Below are 22573 nucleotides of genomic sequence, written 5' to 3'. Positions count from 1 at the left end.
ACAGAAATACAACCAGTTTTCAAAAATTGACTTTGTATCCTAGCTAAATTTTAGTTGTTTTTTATATATTACTTATGATTTGTCAGATAAGTGTGTACGTGTATGTCTAAAACATTACTAACAGGGGACTCCCTGGTGGCGCAACGGTTGAGCGCTGGGTTGTGAAGCTGCCCGCAGCCTCTGAAGCGCCGGTTCGATCCCCGGCCACCGGGCAAGGGTCCCACATGGCGCGCAGACCTCTCCCGCCGCCCGCTGCTCCCCTCAGCAGTGTACTTCGGTCCTTCTGCCTGTTCTGCTCCCTGCTCTGGCTCTGGTGAATTCTCTCACCCTCCCACGCTTCTGACTGTACCCAGTGCTTGTATAAATAAATAATTTTTAAAAAATAAATAAATAAAACATTACTAAAGGGGCCTCCCTAGGGGTGTAGGGGTTAAAGTCTCATTGCTATGAAGCTATCACCAGCCACTACAGCATGAGTTCGATCCCTGGACAGGGAGCAGCCCACATGGCACAGCAGACCTCTCCTGTCGCATCTGCTGCTCCCCTCAGCAGTGTATTTCAGTCAGTCTGCCTGTTCTGCTCCCCACTCTGTCTCTGGTGAATCCTCTACCACCCTCACCTCTGGTCTACACCCCAGTTATTGTATGCATAAACACAGGATCTTTAAAAAAAAAATTGCTAAAGACACATCTAAAAAATAAACAGTTTTACTTTTCCTTTCCCACCTATAAACTTACTCCTTTTACCTGACTTATTGCACCAGGCTAGGGCCTACAGAGCACACTGAAGAGAATGAATCTCCTTAACTAGTTAGAAACATTAGGCTAAAAGCATTCAATCTTTCACGAGTGTGAGGTTCACTGTAGAATTTTCATAAATTCCTTTTATCAGGTTGAGGATGTTTCCCTCTATTCCTAATTAGCTAAGAGCTTTTATCACAAATTAGTGTTGAACTTTGTTCAAATGTTTTTTATGCATCTATCACAAGGTCACTTAGCATTTCTCCTTTATTCTATTAATACAGTGAATTACATTGACTTTTAATGTTAAATGAACCTTGTAATTGGGATAAAACCCAATTGGTCATGATGTATTATCCTTTTAACATCTGCATTAGATTCAATTTGCTAATATTTTGTTAATGATTTTTGCATCTATATGATGAGAAATATTGAATTGTAGTTTTCTTTATTCTTAAAGTCTTTGTCTGGTTTGGTATCAAGGAACATTGGTCTCACAATTGTTTTCTGAAATTTGTGGAAAACGTGCTTTTACTTATCCATAAATATATCATAGCATTCACCAATAAAGCCATGTGGGTCTGGTCTTTTCTTTGTGGTAAAGCTTTTAATTACAAATCATATTTCTTTAGTAAATATGGAGTTAGTCAGATTTGCTTTCTACTTTATTTCAGTGTTTTCCTTCTATTTAGTTTGTTCTTTTTCTACCTTAAGGCAGAGCTTAGATCAATTATTTTAGATTTTTTTGAAGCTCTGCTTCTTTCTATAGGACTTTTAGGGGCATCACACAAATTCTGTGTTTTTATTTTCATTCAGTTCAAAATATTTTGTTTTAAATTTCTATTTCTTTTTTTCATTGCGGTAACATTGGTTTGCAACGCTGTGTATGTTTTAGGGGTACAGGTTCACACATCTTCAAACATGTTACCACACCCACCACCAAAGTGCCAATATCAAACTATTTTCTAATTTCCTTTGTAAAATCTTCTATGACCTAAAGGCTATTTAAAAGTATGTTATTGAACTTTCAAATATTTGGAGATCTTCCAGAGAATTTTATTTTTCTTATTTAATTCTATTACAGTCAGAGTACTCCATATGATTTCAATCCTTTTAAATTTGTTGAAACGTGTTTTATAGCCCAGCATATTAATTATTTTAGTAAATGTTCCAAGGGCACTTAAAAAGAATGCGAGCACAATGTTCTATAAATGTCAATTAGGTATAGTCTATTGATAGTACTGTCCAAATCTATATCCCATGCTGATTTTCTCCCTGCTTATTTTACCAATTATTGACAGAGGATGTTGCAATTTCCAACCATAATTGTGGATTTGTCTATTGCTCCCTTCGACTGTCAGTTTTTGCTTTGCTATTATTGGATGCATACACATTTAAGGCTGCTGTCTTCTCAATTAATTGATCTTCTTTTCATTATGAAATGTGCTTTGTTACCTCTTACAATAGTCTCCTTGTTCCGAAGTTTCCTTTGTCTAGTACAAATATAGTCAGTCCACTCTTTTCATACTTAGTGTTTATATAGTATCTTTCACATTCTTTTAAAATGTGAAGATACAGGTTAAGCATAAAATGGATTTCTTGTAGACAGCATATAGCGGGATAGTATAACAAATATTATTTCCTTTCGACGCGAGTGCTAGACTATAATTTACTTAATTATTAATATAATTTGGTTTAAATATACCATATTGCTAATTTTTCCCTATTTGTCATATTATTTTTGTTTCTTTTTCCTCTTTTCTGTCCTTTAGGACTGAAAAATATTTTTTAAGCATTTTATTTCATCTCCACTAAGGGATTACTATTATCTTTATTATTTTTTTAGTGGTACATATATTTAACTTATCATTGCCTTCCTTCAAATAATCTGATTACTGAAATTAATAACATAGCCTGATGTCAAAAATTCATTGCAATGAAGTTAATAAAAATGAAAATTTGTTAGTAAAAACAGAATCCCATTACAGCAAATGTTACTATAAAACGTATGCATTAACAGGACACTGGTTAAATTATGGTTCATCTGTACAGTGGAATAGTAAACAGCCTTGAAAAAGGAACAAAGAAGCTCTATATGCATTAGCAAAACAATTTTAAGCATGAAAGTGAAATACATAATAGTGTCTATATAACATGCTTGTCTTTGTATTTTAAAAAAATGAGGGGTAGGGCCTCCCCGGTGGCACAAGGGTTAAAGTCTCAGCACTGTCAAGTTATCACCAGCCACTAAAGCGACAGTTCAATCCCCAGCCAGGGAGCTAACCCACACAGTGCAGCAGACCTCTCCTGTCTCACCCACTGCTCCCCTCAGAAGTGTATTTCAGTCAATCTGCCAGTTCTGCTTCCCATTCCATCTCTGCTGAGTCTCTCACCCACAGCACCTCTGGCCTACACCTAGTTCTTGCATGCATAAATAAAAGAAATCTTTAAAAAAAAATGGGAGGGTAAATATATGTATGCATTTGTGCACATATATTAGCACATATATGTATTATCTATATAAACAAAAAGTAAAACTGCTTATAGTAGTTGTTTACAGGGAGGGCAACCAGATAGATATAAAAAAAGCATACAGGAGATATTTCACTGTATATTTTGGACTACTGAATTTTATATGATGTGAATATATTACCTAGTCAAAATTAATTATTAAAAACTAACACTTCTGCCCTTGACACTAAGCTCTTTTGCGAAGCTTCAGGAGCAAATTATTCTGCATTATCATTCTGTGATTTATTTGTAATAATATTATTATCAGAATTTTTTCTTAGGTTGTTTACCTATAGTAGTATTTCTCAGCAACACAGAAAAGTCCCATCCTTCTACACACAATCTGACCCCTGAGCAAATTAAATTACACGGTCTTCTTTTTGGCTAAAGTACTTCACATCACTGTATCTACCATCAGCTCTGTGCCACAGATGCCTGGATCCATGTGTGCCTGATTCTAAGTGCCTCTAAAGTATTTAGTGTATCGGACTGATTTTCTTTAATCCTTCCTAATACCTAGACATGGTACACACTCAGTAAAAGTTGGTTTAACTCAACAGCTAAAAAACACAGCACTGAAATTTCAAATAGCTATTATGTCTCTTTCCCTTCATCTTATTCAGATTACCATATAAGCAGGTCAAATGCTGTTCAAAAGTTGATGGGATATTTTATGTCTTGGCTCTAACTGGTCGATTGTTAATATAATAGAAACCGGATAAATTAGGTTTGGTTTGATGCTAGTAGCTTCTGCTAAATGTGAACATTAAATCTGGCTGCTAAGGTTATTTAATGTAACAGAAAATATCCTAAACTGAAGGCACCATCTCCTGAGATAAACTGGCCCTTCGCATTACGTTTTAATTTCACAAATAATTCTTGCTATTCCTCAGAAGTCAGGCGGGCAAAATGGAAACAAAATTAACTCCAACTGGAGCAGAAATTTATGAGATAAGTCACATATTTATCCTTTGCAGAAGCCAACTTATCAGTAATACAGGTCACATCCATTACAACAGACATCACACCTTGTTATCTTTATGTGGACAACATTAACAGTCTTCATAGGATTTAACATTGGAGGCAATACTGGTTAAAATAAAATTCTAATTCAGCAAATTTGTACAGTCACTTGTTATTATTCTGCCTGAGAGGGGAGGAGGAGCTGAAGGAGACTTGGATGAAGACTTGGAGGAGACATGTGGAACGGAGATGTGAAGAAATGCTTGTTTCTGGGCCTTGGACTTACACCAGGTACTTAGGTGACATGGAAGGAGACATATGGAGTTGAGACATGTAGACACTAGGAAGAGAAGTGGTTGAGAGATCTCTGGGGAGGCTGACAATAGCAGCTGTTACCTTGATTTATACTCTGACTTCGCTCTTTTCATCCCTGACTGGCCTGGCTTCTTCTGTCCCTTTCCTATGGTTCCCTGCCAGAAGGTACCTTAGATTTATGGCAGGATTTTGGGCCTCAGTAGCCCCACGTTGGGCCAGTCCTGTTTGGCTGGGCATTTACCCACAAGAAGATAAGTAATTTGGGGTGTTTCATTAGGAAACTTTATCCTTTCTTCCTTCCTATGCACACTAATCCTATTAAGGTTCTCTTCTATTAAAGTTCTTTCACACTAAAAAGGGTATGCTTTGTCTTTAAGGAGCAGATGGCAGAACATATTAAGAGCATGCAAGTTTGGGAGTCCAGGAGTACCCCTCATTCTGCCCACTAACAAGAGCGGCACAACCATGTGACTACATTTAATGTCACTATTAAAAAATGGGCTAAAATGACAAATTGCATTAGTATATTTAAAGATTTATTTATTTATTTACACAAGCACTGGGTACAGTCAGAAGCGCGGGAGGGTGAGAGAATTCACCAGAGCCAGAGCGGGGAGCAGAGCAGGCAGACTGACGAAGAACATTGCTGAGGGGAGCAGCGGGCGGCAGGAGAGGTCTGTGGCAGGAGAGGTCTGCGCGCCATGTGGGACCCGCCCCCACGGCCAGGGATGGAGCCAGCGCTGCAGAGGCTGCGGTCAGCTTCGCAACCCAGTGCTCAACCGCTGCGCCACTGGAGAGGCCCTGCGTTAGTATATTTACCACAATAATAAAAAATGAGGTTTAATGACCAACTTCTTTATCTTCCTCATCTAGTTAGGATTAGGAATAGATACCCTTTCTTTGTGAATATTCTTAGAAAACTGCTCCCCTTCTATTTTCCTCACTGCTGTCTTCAGAGCACACTTATTGGGGAAAGCATTTGTCTTGTTCCTATGGTACTTTTTCCACCACCATTATTTTATTCTGTGCAACCCAAATTCCCAAAAGCATACACAAATAAAATGAAGGGTTTAACAAGGAAAGAATTTTGGCAAGATTTTATTGTAGCATTTGCTCCAGAGGGTTTTAACTCCACTATTCATTCTTTGGTACTCATTTATGTCTAAATGGATTTTGGAAGTTTATTATCCCCTACCTCAAATATGGCTCTCCTTTTTGGTGTAGCTCATCGAAAATAAATTTTTAATTTGGACATGCCTAGAGCTGAACTGACCTCCAAGTGCTCTGGCTAGTTAACATCTTTTTTATTTTTAAAGATTTACTTATGCATACAAGAGCTGGGGTGTAGGCCAGAAGTGGGGGGTGGGGAGAGGATTCACCAGTCTGCAGAACAGGCAGACTGACTGAAATATACTGCTGAGGGGAGTAGTGGGCAAGACAGGGGATGTCTGCTGCGCCATGTGGATCAGCTCCCTGGCAGGGGATCAAACTCATGTCCCACAGTGACTGCGCAGTGGCTGCTGATAGCATCATAGTGCTGTGACTTTACCCCCTGCATCACCAGGGAGACCCTGGCTTGTTACATCTTAAAAGGTACAAGTAACAAAACCAGATTATTCCAATTTCAATATATTGTTAGAGCACATGCACTTTTTAAAAAATCAGCAAGTTAAAAGAGTAAGATACAACTATAATGAAAAATCCATTCTTAGCTCTGCATCCCAAACTGCACAGAATTAAGTTTCAAAACTTTCAAAACCAATCAAAATTCTCTCTTATGATGACCATTTGACTACGAGCATTCCTCAGCACAAGGTATTACCTGTTAAGGAAATGGCACCTCTTACATCTGGTGGCTATTGTAGAATGACTATGGTCTGTTGTTAAATAGTAAAGATAAAGTTCTAGAAGATTAGGTATTGGGAGTGGAAAGAAAATTAGATACTAGGAGCGAACAGGTAAAACTAATAAACCAAACTGAGAACAGTTTTCCCTAGCACTCCGGATCCTTCAGATTGCTCTAATCTGCAAAGGAATGTTGCCTGGGTAGAGAAGCAAAAAAACCCCAAATTATAAAACAAGATTTCCCATGAAAGTTCCTATGTGGGGAAAAAAGCTGACCAGAATATCAGGACCAGGTCAGGCATCAGGACCAACGACTCTATAATAGAAACTCTGTGGCCCCACGTAAAGCCAAAAGGTTACTCCCAATGAACCAAACAGAACAGAGATGAAAAGGTGAACCCTTCTGCAGGTCAAAGGCACCAAGTTCTCCAGGAATGACTTTATAATGTGCCTACAGCCTAAGGGAGGAATATCTGGGATGAAAAAAAGCCAAGTCTCTTTTTGGATTAGGAAAACATGGTAACTGCACCATAAAAAAATGAGAATTGCCCAAGATTACTTTGTCATAGTTAACATACTAGGAAGCAAATTCTAAACTCATCCACTCCACGACATATGGTAGCATCAGCACCAAATCAAACCTACCACTAAGACCCAGACAAGGTGGAGAGAAGGACAAGAGTGATCAAGCCAAATCACCCCTTGACTCAGATATTAATATTAATTAAAGCATTAATAATATACCTTATTTGTTTTCCTTCTTACTGTTTAAAAAATAGCTAAAAAAAATTTCAGTTGAATCTTTATTTAACCGAAGTAAACAAAGAAAATAATTAACATAAATCCTCTTTCCAACTCAGGCCTCTGAGTCGCCCTCAGATCTGGTAGAGGCTCTAGTACATTGAAGTTTCAGCTCCATCCATAACCCACCGCCACGGCCGAGGAAGGCATTGCTGCTGGAAGTATTATGGACATTACCACTGCTTTGCAAGAGGGGCTGAAGACTGTCCTCGTTCATGATGGCCTAGCATGTGGAGTTCACAAAGCTGCCAGAGCCTTAGACAAGCGCCAAGCCCATCTCTGTGTGCTTATGTCCAACTGTGATGAACCTACATCTGTCAAGTTGGTGGAGGCCCTTTGTGTTGAGCACCTGATCAACTTAATTAAGGTTGATGACAAATAAAAACTAGGCAAATGGGTAGGCCTCTGTCACACCGACAGAGAAGGGACTCCCTGTAAAGTGCCTGGTTGCAGTTGCTTGGTAGTTAAGGACTATGGCAAAGCATCTCAAGCCAAGGATGTCATTGAGGAACACTGCAAATGCAAGAAATGAACAAAAAAATTTGGCTCATCCAAAAAAGAAAAAAAAAAAAGAATTAGCATAAAAGACCCTAATGGTGAGAAGAGACAACAATAGTACCAACCACATATAGGAAGGAAGGAAGCAGATGAGAAGTGCAAAATCCCAAGGGGGAAACTAGATATGAATTCCTTACCCAGCACTGCACAAGAGCTTGTGCATTTTTTGTAAGTGCTAAATAGTTTTATATTACTGCCTAAGAACAGTGAAATAAGGAACTACTGTACTAAAATCCTTACGACAAGAACTCAGAAAGGTAAGTCTAGCGCACGCGCGCGCACGCATGCACACACACACAATTATTTCTATTAGAAGGCAACTGCTGATATAATTCTAAAGAAAAAGCTTTGAAACTTAATTATAATTTAGGAGGTCTGGGGAGTACAAAGAGAAAATAAAGTCATAGCCCAGGACCTGCCCAATGCAGAGAATCTGGAAAACCCACCCCATATTTTAAATACAAGGAACACAAGGGCTATCTTTTCAAGATAAGAGCGACCCCAACATAAACCAGCTGTCATGAAAACTCAATGTAGAGGGTTTATATAGATCAGACAAATTTAAAGAGACAATTAATAAAGGTAATGATAGATGAGAAGAAACTACCCAGTATTCAACCCTGTAATACAGAAAACAGGATAAGAGGCATAGAAAACACAGTGAGTATCTTTCTTAGAAAAATTCTAACACATGGTTAAATGGAATGACAAAGGAGAAGACAGAAATAGAGCAGAGGCAACAGAGTATTCTAGAACTGATGAAAAACAATCCAGATTCAAAAACCCAGCAAATTTCAAGTAATCCAATCATCCACACAAAAATCTGCACACAGATGTTTGTAGCAGCTAAAACTTGAAAGCAACCAAGATGTTCTTCACCTGAAAGCAGGTGAATGGATAAATTGTGGTACGTTCAATGAAATATTTTTCAATGTTAAAAACAAGATGAGCTTGGGCCTCCCTGGCAGCGCAAGGGGTAAAGACGCAACCTACGAAGTTATCTGCAGCCGCCACAGCACGAGTTCAATCTCTGGTCAGGGAGCAACCCACATGGCACAGCAGACCTCTCCTGACTCACCCGCTGCTCCCCTCAGCAGTGTGTTTCAGTCAGTCTGCCTGTTCTGCACCCCACTCTGTCTCTGGTGAATCCTCTACCTCCCCCCACCTCTGGCCTGTAACCCAGTTCTTGTATGCATAAATAAATAAATCTTTAAAAAAAAAAAAAAAAGATGAGCTACCAAGCCACGAAAAGAAAAGGAAAAAAACTACAAGTGAAAGAAGCCGATCTGGAAAGGTTATACACTACATGCTAACTATATGACATTCCAGAAAACACAAAACTATGGAGACAATAAAAAGATTAATTAAAAAAAAATCAAGACTGTGGAGGGAGGGAGGAAGAACAGTTGAGTAGAGTATTTTTAGGGCAGTAAAACTACTCTGTATGATACTATAATAGACATAGTCATTAAGTAATCATGCATTTAACCAAACCCACAGAATGCACAAAACCAAGAATGAACCCTAATGTAAACTATGGACTTTGGGTGACAATGATGTATCAACGAAGACTTTTCAGTTGTAACCAATGTAACATTCAGTTGTAACCAAATGTACCATTCTCATGGGGAATGCTGGTAAAGGAGCAGGCTACACAGGTGTGGGGGCAGGGGATACATGGGAAAAGTCTGTATCTGTATCTCCCACTCAATTTTGCTGTGACCCTAAAACTGCTCTAAAAAATAAAATCTATATTTTTAAAATGTTCAGTTCCCCCAAAATATTCAGATATAAAGCATAAAAAAGTAAAAAATAGAAAAAAAAAAAACACAAAGTAAATTAAAAAGAAAAAAAAAAAGGTAAAATTAGAATAAAGGAAAGAAAAAATTTTCTAAAGATTTATTTATTTATGCATAGAAGAACTGGGGTGTAGGCCAGGGGTGCGGGGGTGGGGGGCAGCGGTAAGAGAAACACAGTGGGGAACAGAACACGCGGATCCACTGAAATACACAGCTGAGGGGAGCAGCAAGCAAGACAAGAGAGGTCTGCTGAGCCATGTGTGGATGAGTTCCCTGGCTGGGGAAAGAACTCAGGCACCCAGGCAGTGATAGTGCTGAGACTTAACTCCTACACCATCAGAGAGACCTGTGGAGAAAAAAATTTTAAAAAGCAATCCAATCTACATATTTCTCCCATCTCCATATTGTTCCTGCATTATAGTACAGGAAATCAAGGACAAAAAGAAAATTTCAAAAACAGGTGAAGATGGATTACCTTCTAAAGAATGGTAACATGACTAAAAATAAAAAGGACATAAAGGAAATCAGCGGACAACAGTGAACAATGTGCAGATGAAAATAACAGCCAGCTGAAAATTTTAAGCCTAGCAAAATACCATTCAAGAAAAAAAGCCCAATGGAAACTAGGCTTTTGGTAGCAATCAAAATGTAGCACACATAAATATCAACTATAATGCTATATACCTGACCTATATATAGTTGTAAAACAATGTTAATTTCATTTTTAAAAAATTTAAGTTAGGGCCTCCCCGGTGGCGCAGAGGTTGAGCGCTGGGTTGCAAAGCTGCCCACAGCCTCTGCAGCGCAGTTCGATCCCCGGCCACCGGAGGAGGGTCCCACATGGCGCGCAGACCTCTCCTGCCGCCCGCTGCTCCCCTCAGCAGTGTGCTTCAGTCCTTCTACCTGCTCTGCTCCCCGCTCTGGCTCTGGTGCATTCTCTCACCCTCCCGCGCTTCTGACTGTACCCAGTGCTTGTATAAATAAATAAATAAATAAATAAATAAATAAATAAATAAATAAATAAATAAATAAATAAATCTTTAAAAAAAATTTAAATAAGATTTTTAAGCAGATAAAATGGGGCAATAATCACTGGCACACCAACAATAGAGTAATTCCAAAGAATATATTCCAGGCAAAAGAAAGAATATTCTAGATAGAAGGGCAGAAATGCAAAAAGGAATGAAAAACAAATAAAATGGTCAGTATGTAGGTTGCGCTAAATGAATACTGATCTAGTAATAACCTGTAGACTCTAAAAAAAATGTGTGTGTGTGACACTAATGATAAAGGACTGATCACAAAAATCTACAAAGAGCTGATGAGACTCAACAAAAACAAAGAAAATAATCCAGTCAAAAAATGGGCAGAAGAGCTAAAAAGAAACTTCTCTGAAGAGGAAATGCAAATGGCCAACAGGCATATGAAAAAACGTTCAACATCACTTGTAATTAGGGAAATGCAAATCAAAACTACAATGAGATACCATCTTACACCAGTGAGAATGGCACATATTAAAAAAACTAGCAACAACAAATGTTGGCGAGAATGCGGAGAAAAAGGAACTCACCTGCACTGTTGGTGGGATGCAAAATGGTCCAACCACTTTGGAAAGTAGTGTGGAGATTTCTTGACCTACTAAACATAGAGCTTCCATATGATCCAGCAATTGCACCCCTATGTTTATAGCAGCACTGTTTACAATAGCTAAGCTTTGGAAACAACCCAAATGCCCAAAAATAGATGACTGGATCAAGAAGATGTGGTCCATATACACCATGGAATATTACTCAGCATTCAAAAAAGATAAACACATGCCATTTGCAGCAACATGGATGGAGCTGGAAGGGATCATGCTCAGCGAAATAAGCCAGAAAGAAAAAGAAAAATACCGGATGGTCTCACTTATAGCAGGAATCTAGAAAACTTAAATAAGGGACCAGGAAAAAGAATAACTATAAGAAAGAAAATACCAAAATCAACAAACAACTATGAACCAGAGACACTCTATGGGGGGTAGGGGGCAGGGAAAGGAGGGCTTGGGGTCAAAATAAGGGGGTTGTAATTGCATAGGGAATATAAAAATAAAATTTAAATACAAATAAATAAATAAAAAGGTGTAAGATGAAAAAAACATGTATGTGTGAATGTACACACACACCACACAAATGATGACACATGACAAATTTTTGCATTTATCCAAATTTCATGAAATTGTACTCTAAATCTTAGTTAATAATAATGTATCAATACTGGTTCACCCGTTAAAACAAATCTACCGGGCCTCCCCGGTGGCGCAGCGGTTGAGCGCTGGGTTGCGAAACTGCGCGCAGCCTCTGCAGCGCCGGTTCGATCCCCGGCTGCTCCCCGGCCACCGGAGGAGGGTCCCACATGGCGCGCAGACCCCTCCTGCCGCCCGCTGCTCCCCTCAGCAGTGTACTTCGGTCCTTCTGCCTGCTCTGCTCCCTGCTCTGGCTCTGGTGAATTCTCTCACCCTCCCGCGCTTCTGACTGTGCCCAGTGCATGTATAAACAAAAAACAAACAAACCAGCAAACAAATAAATAAAAAAAAAAAAAAAAAGGCATGCCTCTATTAAAAAAAAAAAAAAAAAAAAAATAAAACAAATCTACCACACTAATGCAAGATGTTAACAGCAGGGGGAACTGGGTTTAGGGGTAATAAGCATATGGGGAACTCTGTAATATTCTGCTCAATTTTCTGTAAACTTTACTCTAAAAACTAGTCTATTAATTAAGTATACATATTACAATTAAACATAGCAAAAAAACAGCATGTGAATTGGGAAAGGAATAAATGAAGTTAAATATTCAAGGCCCTTATACTGACCAAGAGGGCAAAGATACTAACATTACTCTTTGTGAGTTAAGGATACATGTTATAATTTCTGTGGTAATGAACAAAATAGGAAGAGTATATAGTTTTCAAGCTAGAAGAGGGGGAAATGGCACGTTAAAAATAACCATTTCAAATAACAACTGACAAAACTCTGAAGGCAAGGGAAGGAAAAAAACAAAGTATGGAAATGTTTCTTTATCTCTCATAGAGAATTAGTCAACAATGAAAAAAAAAAAAATCCAAAAGACGGTAAGAGAAGGGCCTCCCTGGTGGCCCAACGGGTTAAGCACAGCACTATGAAGCTGTCCACAGCCTCCGCAGCATGAGTTCAATCCCTGGCCAGCCAGGGATCTGCCCACATGGCACAGCAGACCTCTCCTGTCGTGCCCGCTGCTCCCCTCAGCGGTGTATTTCAGTCAGTCTGACTGTTCTGTTCCCCACTCTGTCTCTGGTGAATCCTCTCACCCCGCCACACCTCTGGCCTGTACCCCAGTTCTTATAAGCATAAATAAATAAATCTTTAAAAATAAAAAAGAAGGAAAAACGAGCATAAGAGAATTTTAAAAGAAACACAAGGAAGGACCTCGCTGGTGGCACAAGGGATTAAGTCTCAGCACTATGAAGCTATCTGCAGCACGAGTTTAATCCCCAGCCAGGAAGCTACCCACATGGCACAGCAGACCTCTCCAGTGTCTCCCACTGCTCCCCTTAGCAGTGTATTTCAGTAATATGCCTGTTCTGCTCTCCACTCTGTCTCTGGTAAATCTCATCACCCTCCCCACCCCTCGCATCTCTAGCCTACACCCCAGCTCTTGTATGCATGAATTAATAAATCTTAAAAAGAAATGTAAGGAAGATTTAAGCCCAAATTTATGTCATTGCATTAAATGTAAATGAACTAAATCTTCCAATTAAAAAAACAACAGTTTTGAGATTCACTTTAAAAGAATAGAATGAATGTTAGTTACCAAGATTAACTGACACGGGTGACGGCTAATTTATTCTGCTTTCATCTTCTCAATACACTTTTCTAATTCAACAAAAATGTATTCACTTTATACAATGTACTGAACATTTAAATAGAGACAGAGCATCCAAGTTCTCAAGGAGACTACAGGGAAAACATGGTTACTATTATAGTAAATGTAGGTTATCAAGTGTTAAAATGATAGCACTGATAAGATAGATTGGTGAAGGTACCTGGAAAAGTCCAAAAGAAGATACGCTGTGAAAAGTAAACTGAAAGTGCATAAAGCAAATAAAAGAGGAAAGCTAGAGGAAATAGCACAAGTCTACTCAGGCTCCCATGATAGTTTGCATTAGTCATAATGTGAAGTAGCAGAGCAAAGCAGAGAGGTGTAGACAACTGGCCATGAAGTCCAAAAGTTAGAATAGGAAGGTTTAACTTTATCTAGTAGGCAGCAGGAGCCTTTAAAGCAAGGGAGTAACACAATATTGGTATTTTTACCAATATAACCAATGGCAGTTTAGAGAAAGATGAATGGGATAGGAGGGACTGGCTATGACAATTATGAGTGATAAAGGTCTGGATTAAGGCAAGAGTAATAGGGACACACAAATGCTTGAGAAATTTCAGAGAAAGAAAAGCCATGAATTACTATTTGATTACATATGAAATGGGAGAACATAACATAAAGGTAAACACACTAATAAATTTATCAATAGTGCCTTAAACTTTACCAGTAAAAGTGTAGACTATTTTTCAATATTTATGCTTCCTGAGCACCGTCTAACTATGTATTAAATATAAAATACCCAAACATTTTTTTTTCCACTACTGGAACTGGCATATGAAACAGTTTATACTAGATATACATAACTGAAACCTAATTGCTGCAATAAGTTAGTTAAACTTCTTTTTAGAGTCAAATTTCTTCCCTTTACTTATAAATTTATAAGGAAAGAAAAGAGATCATTGTCTCTAAGAAGACATCCATGGGGGGGCCTCCCTAGTGGTGCAGGGGTTAAGACGCAACTTATGAAGCAATCCTCAGCCACTTCAGCAGGAGTTCGATTCCCAGCCGGCCAGGGAGAAACCCACAGGGCGGGACAGACCTCTCCTGTCTTGCCCGCTGCTTCCCTCAGCAGTGTACTTCAGTCCATCTGCCTGTTCTGTTCCCTACTCTGTCTCCTGTGAATCCTCTCACCCCCTGCATATCTGGCCTATACCCCAATTCTTGTATAAAATAAATCTTTTTTTTTTAAAAAGAAGACATCTATGTGTGTATATAGACACACAGATAGATAGATACATAGATACATAGATAAACAGATAGGTAAGTATATAGTCTCGCCTCAGGTGTGATAAAATGATGGTTCTTATTGTCCCAAATAGACAATCCCACTTTTTCTCATTTTGCTCCTTTTTTTTTTTTTTTTAAAGATTTATTTATTTATACAAGCCCTGGGGTACAAGTCAGAGACACAGGAGGGTGAGAGGGATTCACCAGAGACAGAGCAGGGAGCAGAACAGGCAGAAGGACTGAAATACACTGCCGAGGGGAACCGCGAGCAGACAGGAGAGGTCTGCGCGCCATGTGGGCATCTCCCTGGTCGGCCGGGAATCGAACCTGGCACTGCAGAGGCTGCGGACAGCTTCACAGCGCTGTGCTCAACCCGCCGCGCCACCGGGGAGACCCTCATTTTGCTCCTTTTTAATGCCATCAGTATACTGCAAAATCCTTTTAATTCAGTATCACCAAAATCAGAACAGTAGCTTAGAGGAGAAACTAGAAAAAATGACCCCATGAACATTTATTTTACTTAAACATATATTATCAGTCTTTCGTCGTTGGTCTTTTGAGTCACAGATCCACTGACTGCAGCTCCACAGTCTCACAGACCACACCTACTCTGCATCCTCTAGTTTCCAGTTTCGCTTTCTTTAAGTGAATCAAGAACTTAAAAAAAAAGATACTTGCCAAGGATCTAAGTGATGATTTTTTCCAGATTAAAAAAAAAAAAAATTTCCTTATTCATATTTAGTCTTTCCAAGGCAGTTAACTTAGATTTCACAGACTCAACAGTTATTTTATTTTGCAATCATATTTCACTGGTATACACAATTTTGTAATAACTTATATAATTGTAAGTACAAGTTGTCATAAATTAATTCTTGGTAAGGAACAATACAATGGGCAATCAGTATGTCTTATAAAAGAGAATGGAGATTTATTAAGACTAGGATCCTTGATACAAAAAATCTAAATTCACCTTTTATTGTACTTGGAACAATACCTGACACACTGTAAGTAATTATTATTATAGTATTGATAGCATTAAAATTCAACTAGGAACACCTAACAGTGTATGCAAGGGTAGAAGTTTACCTACTTTACATAGTCTCCAGAATCACAGACTCAACCTATACTTAAATTGTTAAGGGAGAGCAGAGAAGGGAAGCTAAACAGAAACAGGTCCTCACTGAAAACAAACGAAAAGATACTACAGTTTCACATTACTAGGAACAAACTCTCCAGTGCTAACGGAAGAGATCTTAAAGAAGTGGGATAGTTCACATATCAGGTCAACAAGAAAAGAAGACGGTGCACAATCCAATTGAACATTAACACCTTAAAAATGCTAAGAAGATGACTGGTTAGAGATCCTAACAAGGAGCAGCTAAACTAGAGGAAGAATGTAAGCCACAGCTTCTCAGTGCACATCAGGATACTTACTTCCTCTATCATCAATTCACAAGTGACAGGAAAACATCACTCTATTAAACAAAAAGTTACACAATGCATCCCAAAATTCAAAATAAATGATTTTTGGTCTACCAGGTATTCTAAATAACACATGCTAGTAAAAGGGAAACAATGCATATAAACAAATATGCAAGAAAATAAAAATCTACAAATAGAAAAACCTAAATGTAAGTAGCACAAATTAAATGTAAGTAACAAATGTGGTGCCCTGGCCATTTTGTTTTAGACCAAATTTTGAGATGTATATTTAATTTGCAGTTATAAAAAACTTGAAGAAATGTGACAGGAGCTCTACAGTAACCAGGAAGTTCAAAGACTGCAGCTACTTAAAACACTCTTGTCCACTAAGAAAGAATCCACAGTGGAATGACTTTCTTCCTTCTATGGACATCAAAAAGTACTGAAAATGTTCTGGTCAGGAGAAACTCAAGAGACAGTGCAAGAGGCTGCAGCAATCCCACTAGATGGCACTATCACAAGAAAGTCACTCTGCTCTCCCACACTCCATCAGCAAAGGGCTGAAACCTCTCTTGATCTTTGCAAAACTGAAAGCTGTCATCAACACAGTGCCATCCCCTTGAAAAATTATAACCCATAATGAGGATTCAAAGCAAGGAACAGGAGGTTTTCCTAAAGCACCTTTTCTCTTAGTACTAAGGTCCCTCCCCACTCCTATTTCAAATTGGTGATCCAGAAGATATAATGTCTTACAAGTAAAAAAACAAAACGGAGATTTTCTTTTTCCTAACTCTGCAAACAAACTACAGAATAATTTACTTGCTTTTCTTCCCAAGTTTCTCTATTATAGGAAAAAAACACTCTCCTCCTAACCCTAAAATACCATACGCATTATAACCGACATATCAGTATTTACCACAACTGGAAATATCGGAATAACATTCAATTAATGGCATAAAGACATGCAAATGTAAATGAATTTCTTTCTCTATGTACTTATAAAAGATAGAACTTCTTCTTAAACGGAGCGATTACTGCAGTAAAGATTCCTGACACCTCAGTTACATGATTTTAAGTGGGGTCTAGACAGCTATTTCACAATGTCACTCATTCTCATCACTTATGCGCTACCCCATCAAAAATACATACTGGATGTACGATCAGAACCTAAAACGGGAATGAAAAGCATCCTAACAATGAAACCTGAGGAGTTTAACTGTACACAATTTGAATACTAACTTAATTCTAACCCCGTAAGTGAGTATTTGAACAACAGATTTGGATCTGAGCCTGATGAATTCTCAAGTTAAAAGACACATCAAAGGTCATTATCAGATAGTCAATTAAATCAGACATCAATTTAATACTCAAATACACTGCTCACTTCCAGCTACTTCACCTAGATGAGAGAATTTACATTTGTACATGTAATTTCAATATGTAACATCAGTCAGTAGAGTAGAGCCTCTCCAAAGTGCCACAAAATTTAATGACGGTGGCCAAAAGAAAACCAGAACTACAAAATGTGTAGCTTATTTTGGGTTCCACCAGTACCATGTCATAGTTCTAATACAACTCTCATGACAGAGTCCTCTCTCTGGCTCTCTCTACATTGGGGGCTTGGAGGCACTATGCTAGAGGTGTCAGCCCTAATACCCTGTAGTAGGTACTTAGTATTTGTTGAATGAACAAAACTAAAAGTTATTCCAACTTACCAAAATTATGAGACCCGTCAAAAAAGTCAGTTTTTCAACTAAATCTAACAAGTTACTAACCAAAACGTTAAGACTAACGTCTAGGTCACCACGAGAAGTAAGATTTCTTGAACGGTACAGAAAGAAATATATCACATGAAGTCAAAGATCAATAATTCATAAGTCTCAAGCCTAAATAATGCAACAACCTTTTAAAATGTTTAAATAAAACAGTATGGCTATATTACATATTGTATAAAATCATAAATGTTTTACATACTGTACTAAAATCATCCCATAAGTAAAGGAGTGGAATAGCAGGTACTGAAGGCCACACAGAAAGCTGTAACAGTGTTCAACACCCACCCATTAATAGGGGCTTGATATTGTTTGATGCTCCCAGCATAAACACACAAGAAGGAAAAAATATGATAAAGAAAGCAGTCTGGGGGTGTAACCAAGAGAAATCTGCCAAGCCACAGATCAGGAGAACCAACAGACGAAGCAGAGGCATATTTTCAAAACTCTACCTTATACCTATGCAAAATAGCCAGTGTAATAAAGCTATGTCAATATCTTTTAATTAACAGTTCTTCTTCTGTCTGGAAAGTTTTGACAAAACAGGGCATAAAATCTAAAGAGACATCCCATTAGAATCCTTGCAACAAGATTCATGGGAAACCGCTCCCATATTAAAGTGTGTGGGGAGGGCCTCCCTGGTGGTGCAAGGGGTTAAGCACCGCACTATGAAGCAATCCATAGCCTCTGCAGCACGGAGTTCCATCCCCAGCCAGCCAGGGAGCAACCCACACGGCGCAGCAGACCTCCCCTGTCTTACCCGCTGCTCCCCTCAGCAGTGTATTTCAGTCAGTCTGCCTGTTCTGCTCCCTACTCTGTTTCTGGTGAATCTTCTCACCCCCCACATCGCTGGCCTGTACCCCAGCTCTTGTGTGCATAAATAAATAAATCAATCTTAAAATAAATAAATAAATAAAGTGTGTGGGGAAAGAAGCGTAGACTCCCACATAGAAAACCTTCAAATAGGCTGTTAAATGATTATTGGAATGACAGGTAAGATTTAAAAGTTCACTGGAACCATAAGCCAGATCTTCTCCTCTGCAATCAATCAGTATGGTCTACCCAAATTGCTCAACTGTTTTTCAAATGTGTTTAAATTAGACTATGGGGCCTTCCCAGTGGTGCAGCGGTTGAGCGCTGGGTTGCGAAGCTGCCCACAGCCTCTGCAGCGCCGGTTCGATCCCCGGCTGCTCCCCCGCCACCGGAGGAGGGTCCCACATGGCATGCAGACCTCTCCTGCCGCCCGCTGCTCCCCTCAGCAGTGTACCTTGCTCCTTCTGCCTGTTCTGCTCCCCGCTCTGGCTCTGGTGAATTCTCTCACCCTCCCACACTTCTGACTGTACCCAGTGCTTGTATAAATAAATAAATTTAAAAAAAAAAAAAAATAAATAAAATAAAATAAATTAGACTATGAACAGTATTCATGATCAAGATTTCACTCACCTTACTAACACCAACTCCAGTAAACCTGGCCTCTAATAATTCCTGCCGTCGTGGGTCCAGGCTATGCAATTCTTCCATCATTTCTAAGAAGAAAAAAAGGAGACTGTGAGACCATGAAAGCTAAAACACAAGAAGCCAAGTTTTCAGATATAACATTACTTCACTGAACGGTCACATACAGGTAAACCTCAAGTAAATACAGCAGACAACTTACTACAAGAACTAGTAACACACTTAAAGTTACAAAGTGGCTCCGAAATCCTCTTCTAGGAGAGCCACTTATTCTAACCTTGTTCCGATTTGATTTCAACAACAAATGACATAAACCCTTCATATAATCTCTTTAAAATTTGAGTGGAGGGAAAAAAACCAACAAAGGGCTAGTTTGCAAAAAAAGAAAATTCTTTCTGTCAACCTTTGAATCTAGCTGGATATTTTTTTCCCAACAGACAGGAACTAGTTCTTAAACTAAAAATGTGAATCATTAGTAAATTCAAAATAATATGGCATGAATCAGAAGCTACAAATAATTTCAAACAACACCCTATAGCCTCTTTCTCTGGAAGGCTCACCGCACCTCATGGGAAAAAAAAAAGAATTAATTATTTCAAATTTAATAGAAAAACATGGTAAAACCATCCACCTAAAACCATCACTGAGGAAATTAACACAGCTCCATAACCCTTGCTTTACAAAATCTGCTTCTGACCACTCCCTGGAGCAGTAGGCTCTCCAGACTCCAGACTGCTTTTAGCACTCCTTCCAAGCAGGGAGGGGCAGAAGGACACCATTTTTAAACTCCTTCCATAACCAATTAATGCACAGGCTTATTTCAGCAAAAAAAATGTCCATCTTTTGCAAGAGATCAACTCTTGCAGAACCCACGAGACATGGCTCTTTAATTTACTAAAAGTGAGAAAGGAGCCGACACCATTACACAGAACCCCTTCGAACATACTCGTTATTGGAATGATTGGCATGATTTAAAAGTTGATGGAAAACAGGAGTTAAACATTGTCCTCTGCAATCTAACAACTCCACAATTTCCAGTAACAAGCACTCCAGGTCCTCCAGTTTCATTTCCCTTCCTGGATTGAGCCAGGGGCAAAGGGGAATGAAAGGGTGACAAATTAAAGTTTCACCCACACACACAAGTGCAGGTTAGAAAGGGAATTGGAAAATTCTCGGTGAAAGAGAAAGAAAAGACACGAGGAGAGGGGCGGAGAGTTGAGTTCCCCCGTCGGTGGCCTTGCCGGCGCCTCACCCTGCCCTCGTCGAGGCCGGAATGGCAGAGGCTGCTGCCTCCCTCCACCCCGGGGTCGCCCGGCACATTTCCTAAACCTCCATCCCCAGGCCGGGCCCGGAAAAGGCCGCCCCAGCGGTTATTCCATTTAATGTCAACTCATGTTAAGGAAACCTCCACTCCGTGTCGCTCCGGCGGGGCCCGGGACCCGGATCCTCCCCGGAGCCCGCGGCCGGGAAGCAGGACGGATGGGGCCTGGTCCCGACCCCCCTCGCCTCCAGCCGGCTCCAAACTTTCCCCAACTCCAGGCCCACCTGTCACGGAGGGAGGGCGGGCCGGCTCTCGGGGGCGCCGGGAGGCTCCCGGGCCTCCAGCTGGGCGGGCGCCCCCCTCTCCTCGCCGGCCCCGCTCCCAGGCCGGGCCGCCGGGGCCTCCCCCATCTACGCCCGGCCCCTCGGCGACCCGCAGCCCGCGGGGAGCCCCTCCCGCCTCCGCGCCGGGGAGCCGCGGCCCGGCGCCGGCCCCCGGTGGGCCCGGGTCGCAGCCTCCTCAGCCGAGGGGGCCCCCGGACGGTTAATGCCCCAGGCCCGGCGCCCTCCCCCGCCCGGGGCTCAGCCTCTCACCTGCCGCGGCCGCCGCTCCACGCTCCTCCCGGGAGGGGCCCCGACCCGACCCGGCTGCGGACCGCTCTGCTCTCCCCCTGGGCAGGCCCGGGGCGGAGCCGGGGCCTCTCCTGAGCGCCGCAACCCCCCGCCCGGGCAGCCGCCGCCGGCGCCGGGCTCCACGAGAGGGCGGGCGGGGGAGGGGGGCCGCGGAGGCCGCAGATCCCCGGGCTCGCGTGCAGAGCCAGGCGCCCGACAGGGGCCCGGGCCCGGGCGGCCGCGGGGGGCGCGGGACCGGCCTCCTGGCGCCGGACAAAGGCCAAGGGAGGCGCAGGAGAGCCCAGGCCGGGCCGGGAGGTGGGGGCCCGCGCGGCCGGGGGCCACTCGGGTGCGGCGCGGAGGGCGGGGGGGTCGGAACCGCTGGTGCCCAAGACCCGCCTCCGGCCCCTTAATCCGGATCGGTTCGGTCCGGATTAGTAGTGATCGGTGTAAACACACTAGTGAAACCGCGTGTTTCCTCGCGAGATTTGCACGGCTGGGAGGCAGGGGGGGTCCTGGGGGGGTGGGGGAAGAGCAGGCGGTGGGGAGGAGGGGGAGGGGACGAGGAAGGTGGGGGGGTCCCCGCTGCCCCGGCGCCCCGCCTCCGCCAATCAGCGGCCGGGCTGGCGGGCAGGGGTTAACCGGGGGACCCCGCGCCGGCGGAGGAGGCCGCCGCCTCGCGCAGCGCTGAGGGCGGGCGGAGCCGGCGGCCCGGCTGCCCCGAGCCCGGCCGGGCCCGCGCCCCGCGCCCCGCACCCCGCGCCCCGCGCCCGCGCCGCCCTTGTGCGGCCGGCCCCGGCCCCGGCCCCGGCCGCGCTGGAGGGACGCCCGCCCGCCCGCCCCGCGTCGCCACGAGCCCGGGTGAGAAGCGGGGCTGCTCTGCGCGGGTTCTGGAGGCAGAAAGCGCGAGGCCGGGGACCCCGCCCGAACTTCCCCGGAGACGCCCCGCCAGTGAGTCCCGCGCCCCCCGCGCCGCCTCTCGCCGGGGCCGCCCCGCGCCCGGAGCCCCGGCGCGCCGCCCGGGGGAGCGGGCAGCCTCCCCGGCCACGTACCTGGCTGGCTGGGCGTCTCCGGGGACAAAAGGTGCCCTGGGATCAAAGCCGGGCCCCCACCCCCACCGGGATGCGGCCCTCCGGAAGGTGGGGGCGCCGCCCCGAGGGGACTCTTCCCGGGCACCCTGGGGGAGCTTCCATTTCAACCTCGGATCAAAAACACGGTCCTCCGGGGCACTTGAGGGGAGTGGAGGGTGAGCGCTGGGGGAAAACACAGGCCTGCCCCGAGGAGCGAGCCCTGGGAGGGGAGCGCGGTCGCCCCGCCGAGGCCGGAGCCCCGCGTGGGGACGGCGCGTTCTCCGGGTGCCCAGGTGCCCCGCGAGCGGGGCCGCCGACTTCAACACAAA

At 42.4% G+C, this 22573-nt stretch overlaps 1 protein-coding gene and 1 pseudogene across 5 annotated transcripts in view; one reads left to right on the top strand and one right to left on the bottom strand.

Moving 5' to 3' along the window:
* Window positions 1-22247, bottom strand: part of TLK2 (tousled like kinase 2) — a 114460-nt gene extending 92213 nt beyond the window's left edge. Inside the window, exons 1-2 of one of the 5 annotated variants that reach the window (XM_037495161.2) lie at window positions 22227-22247; window positions 19291-19373 (exon numbers count right to left, since the gene is read on the bottom strand). In XM_037495161.2, coding sequence (XP_037351058.1) covers window positions 19291-19371 — 81 coding nt within the window. In that variant the 5' untranslated portion in view covers window positions 19372-19373; window positions 22227-22247. Of the gene's footprint in view, window positions 1-19290; window positions 19376-20847; window positions 21005-21156; window positions 21246-22226 lie in introns of those variants that run through there. The other 4 variants (XM_037495160.2, XM_037495162.2, XM_037495163.2 and 1 more) reach the window with 4 other exon arrangements.
* Window positions 7300-7707, top strand: LOC119232844 (40S ribosomal protein S12-like; annotated as a pseudogene).
* Window positions 22248-22573: the final 326 nt, after the last annotated feature.

This window comes from Talpa occidentalis, unplaced genomic scaffold, assembly GCF_014898055.3.
Source record: "Talpa occidentalis isolate TD23 unplaced genomic scaffold, MPIMG_talOcc4v2.1 talOcc4.7, whole genome shotgun sequence".
Lineage (NCBI taxonomy): Eukaryota > Metazoa > Chordata > Mammalia > Eulipotyphla > Talpidae > Talpa > Talpa occidentalis.
Note: the sequence above shows the minus strand (reverse complement) of the source record. Positions and strands in the feature narration are given on the sequence as shown.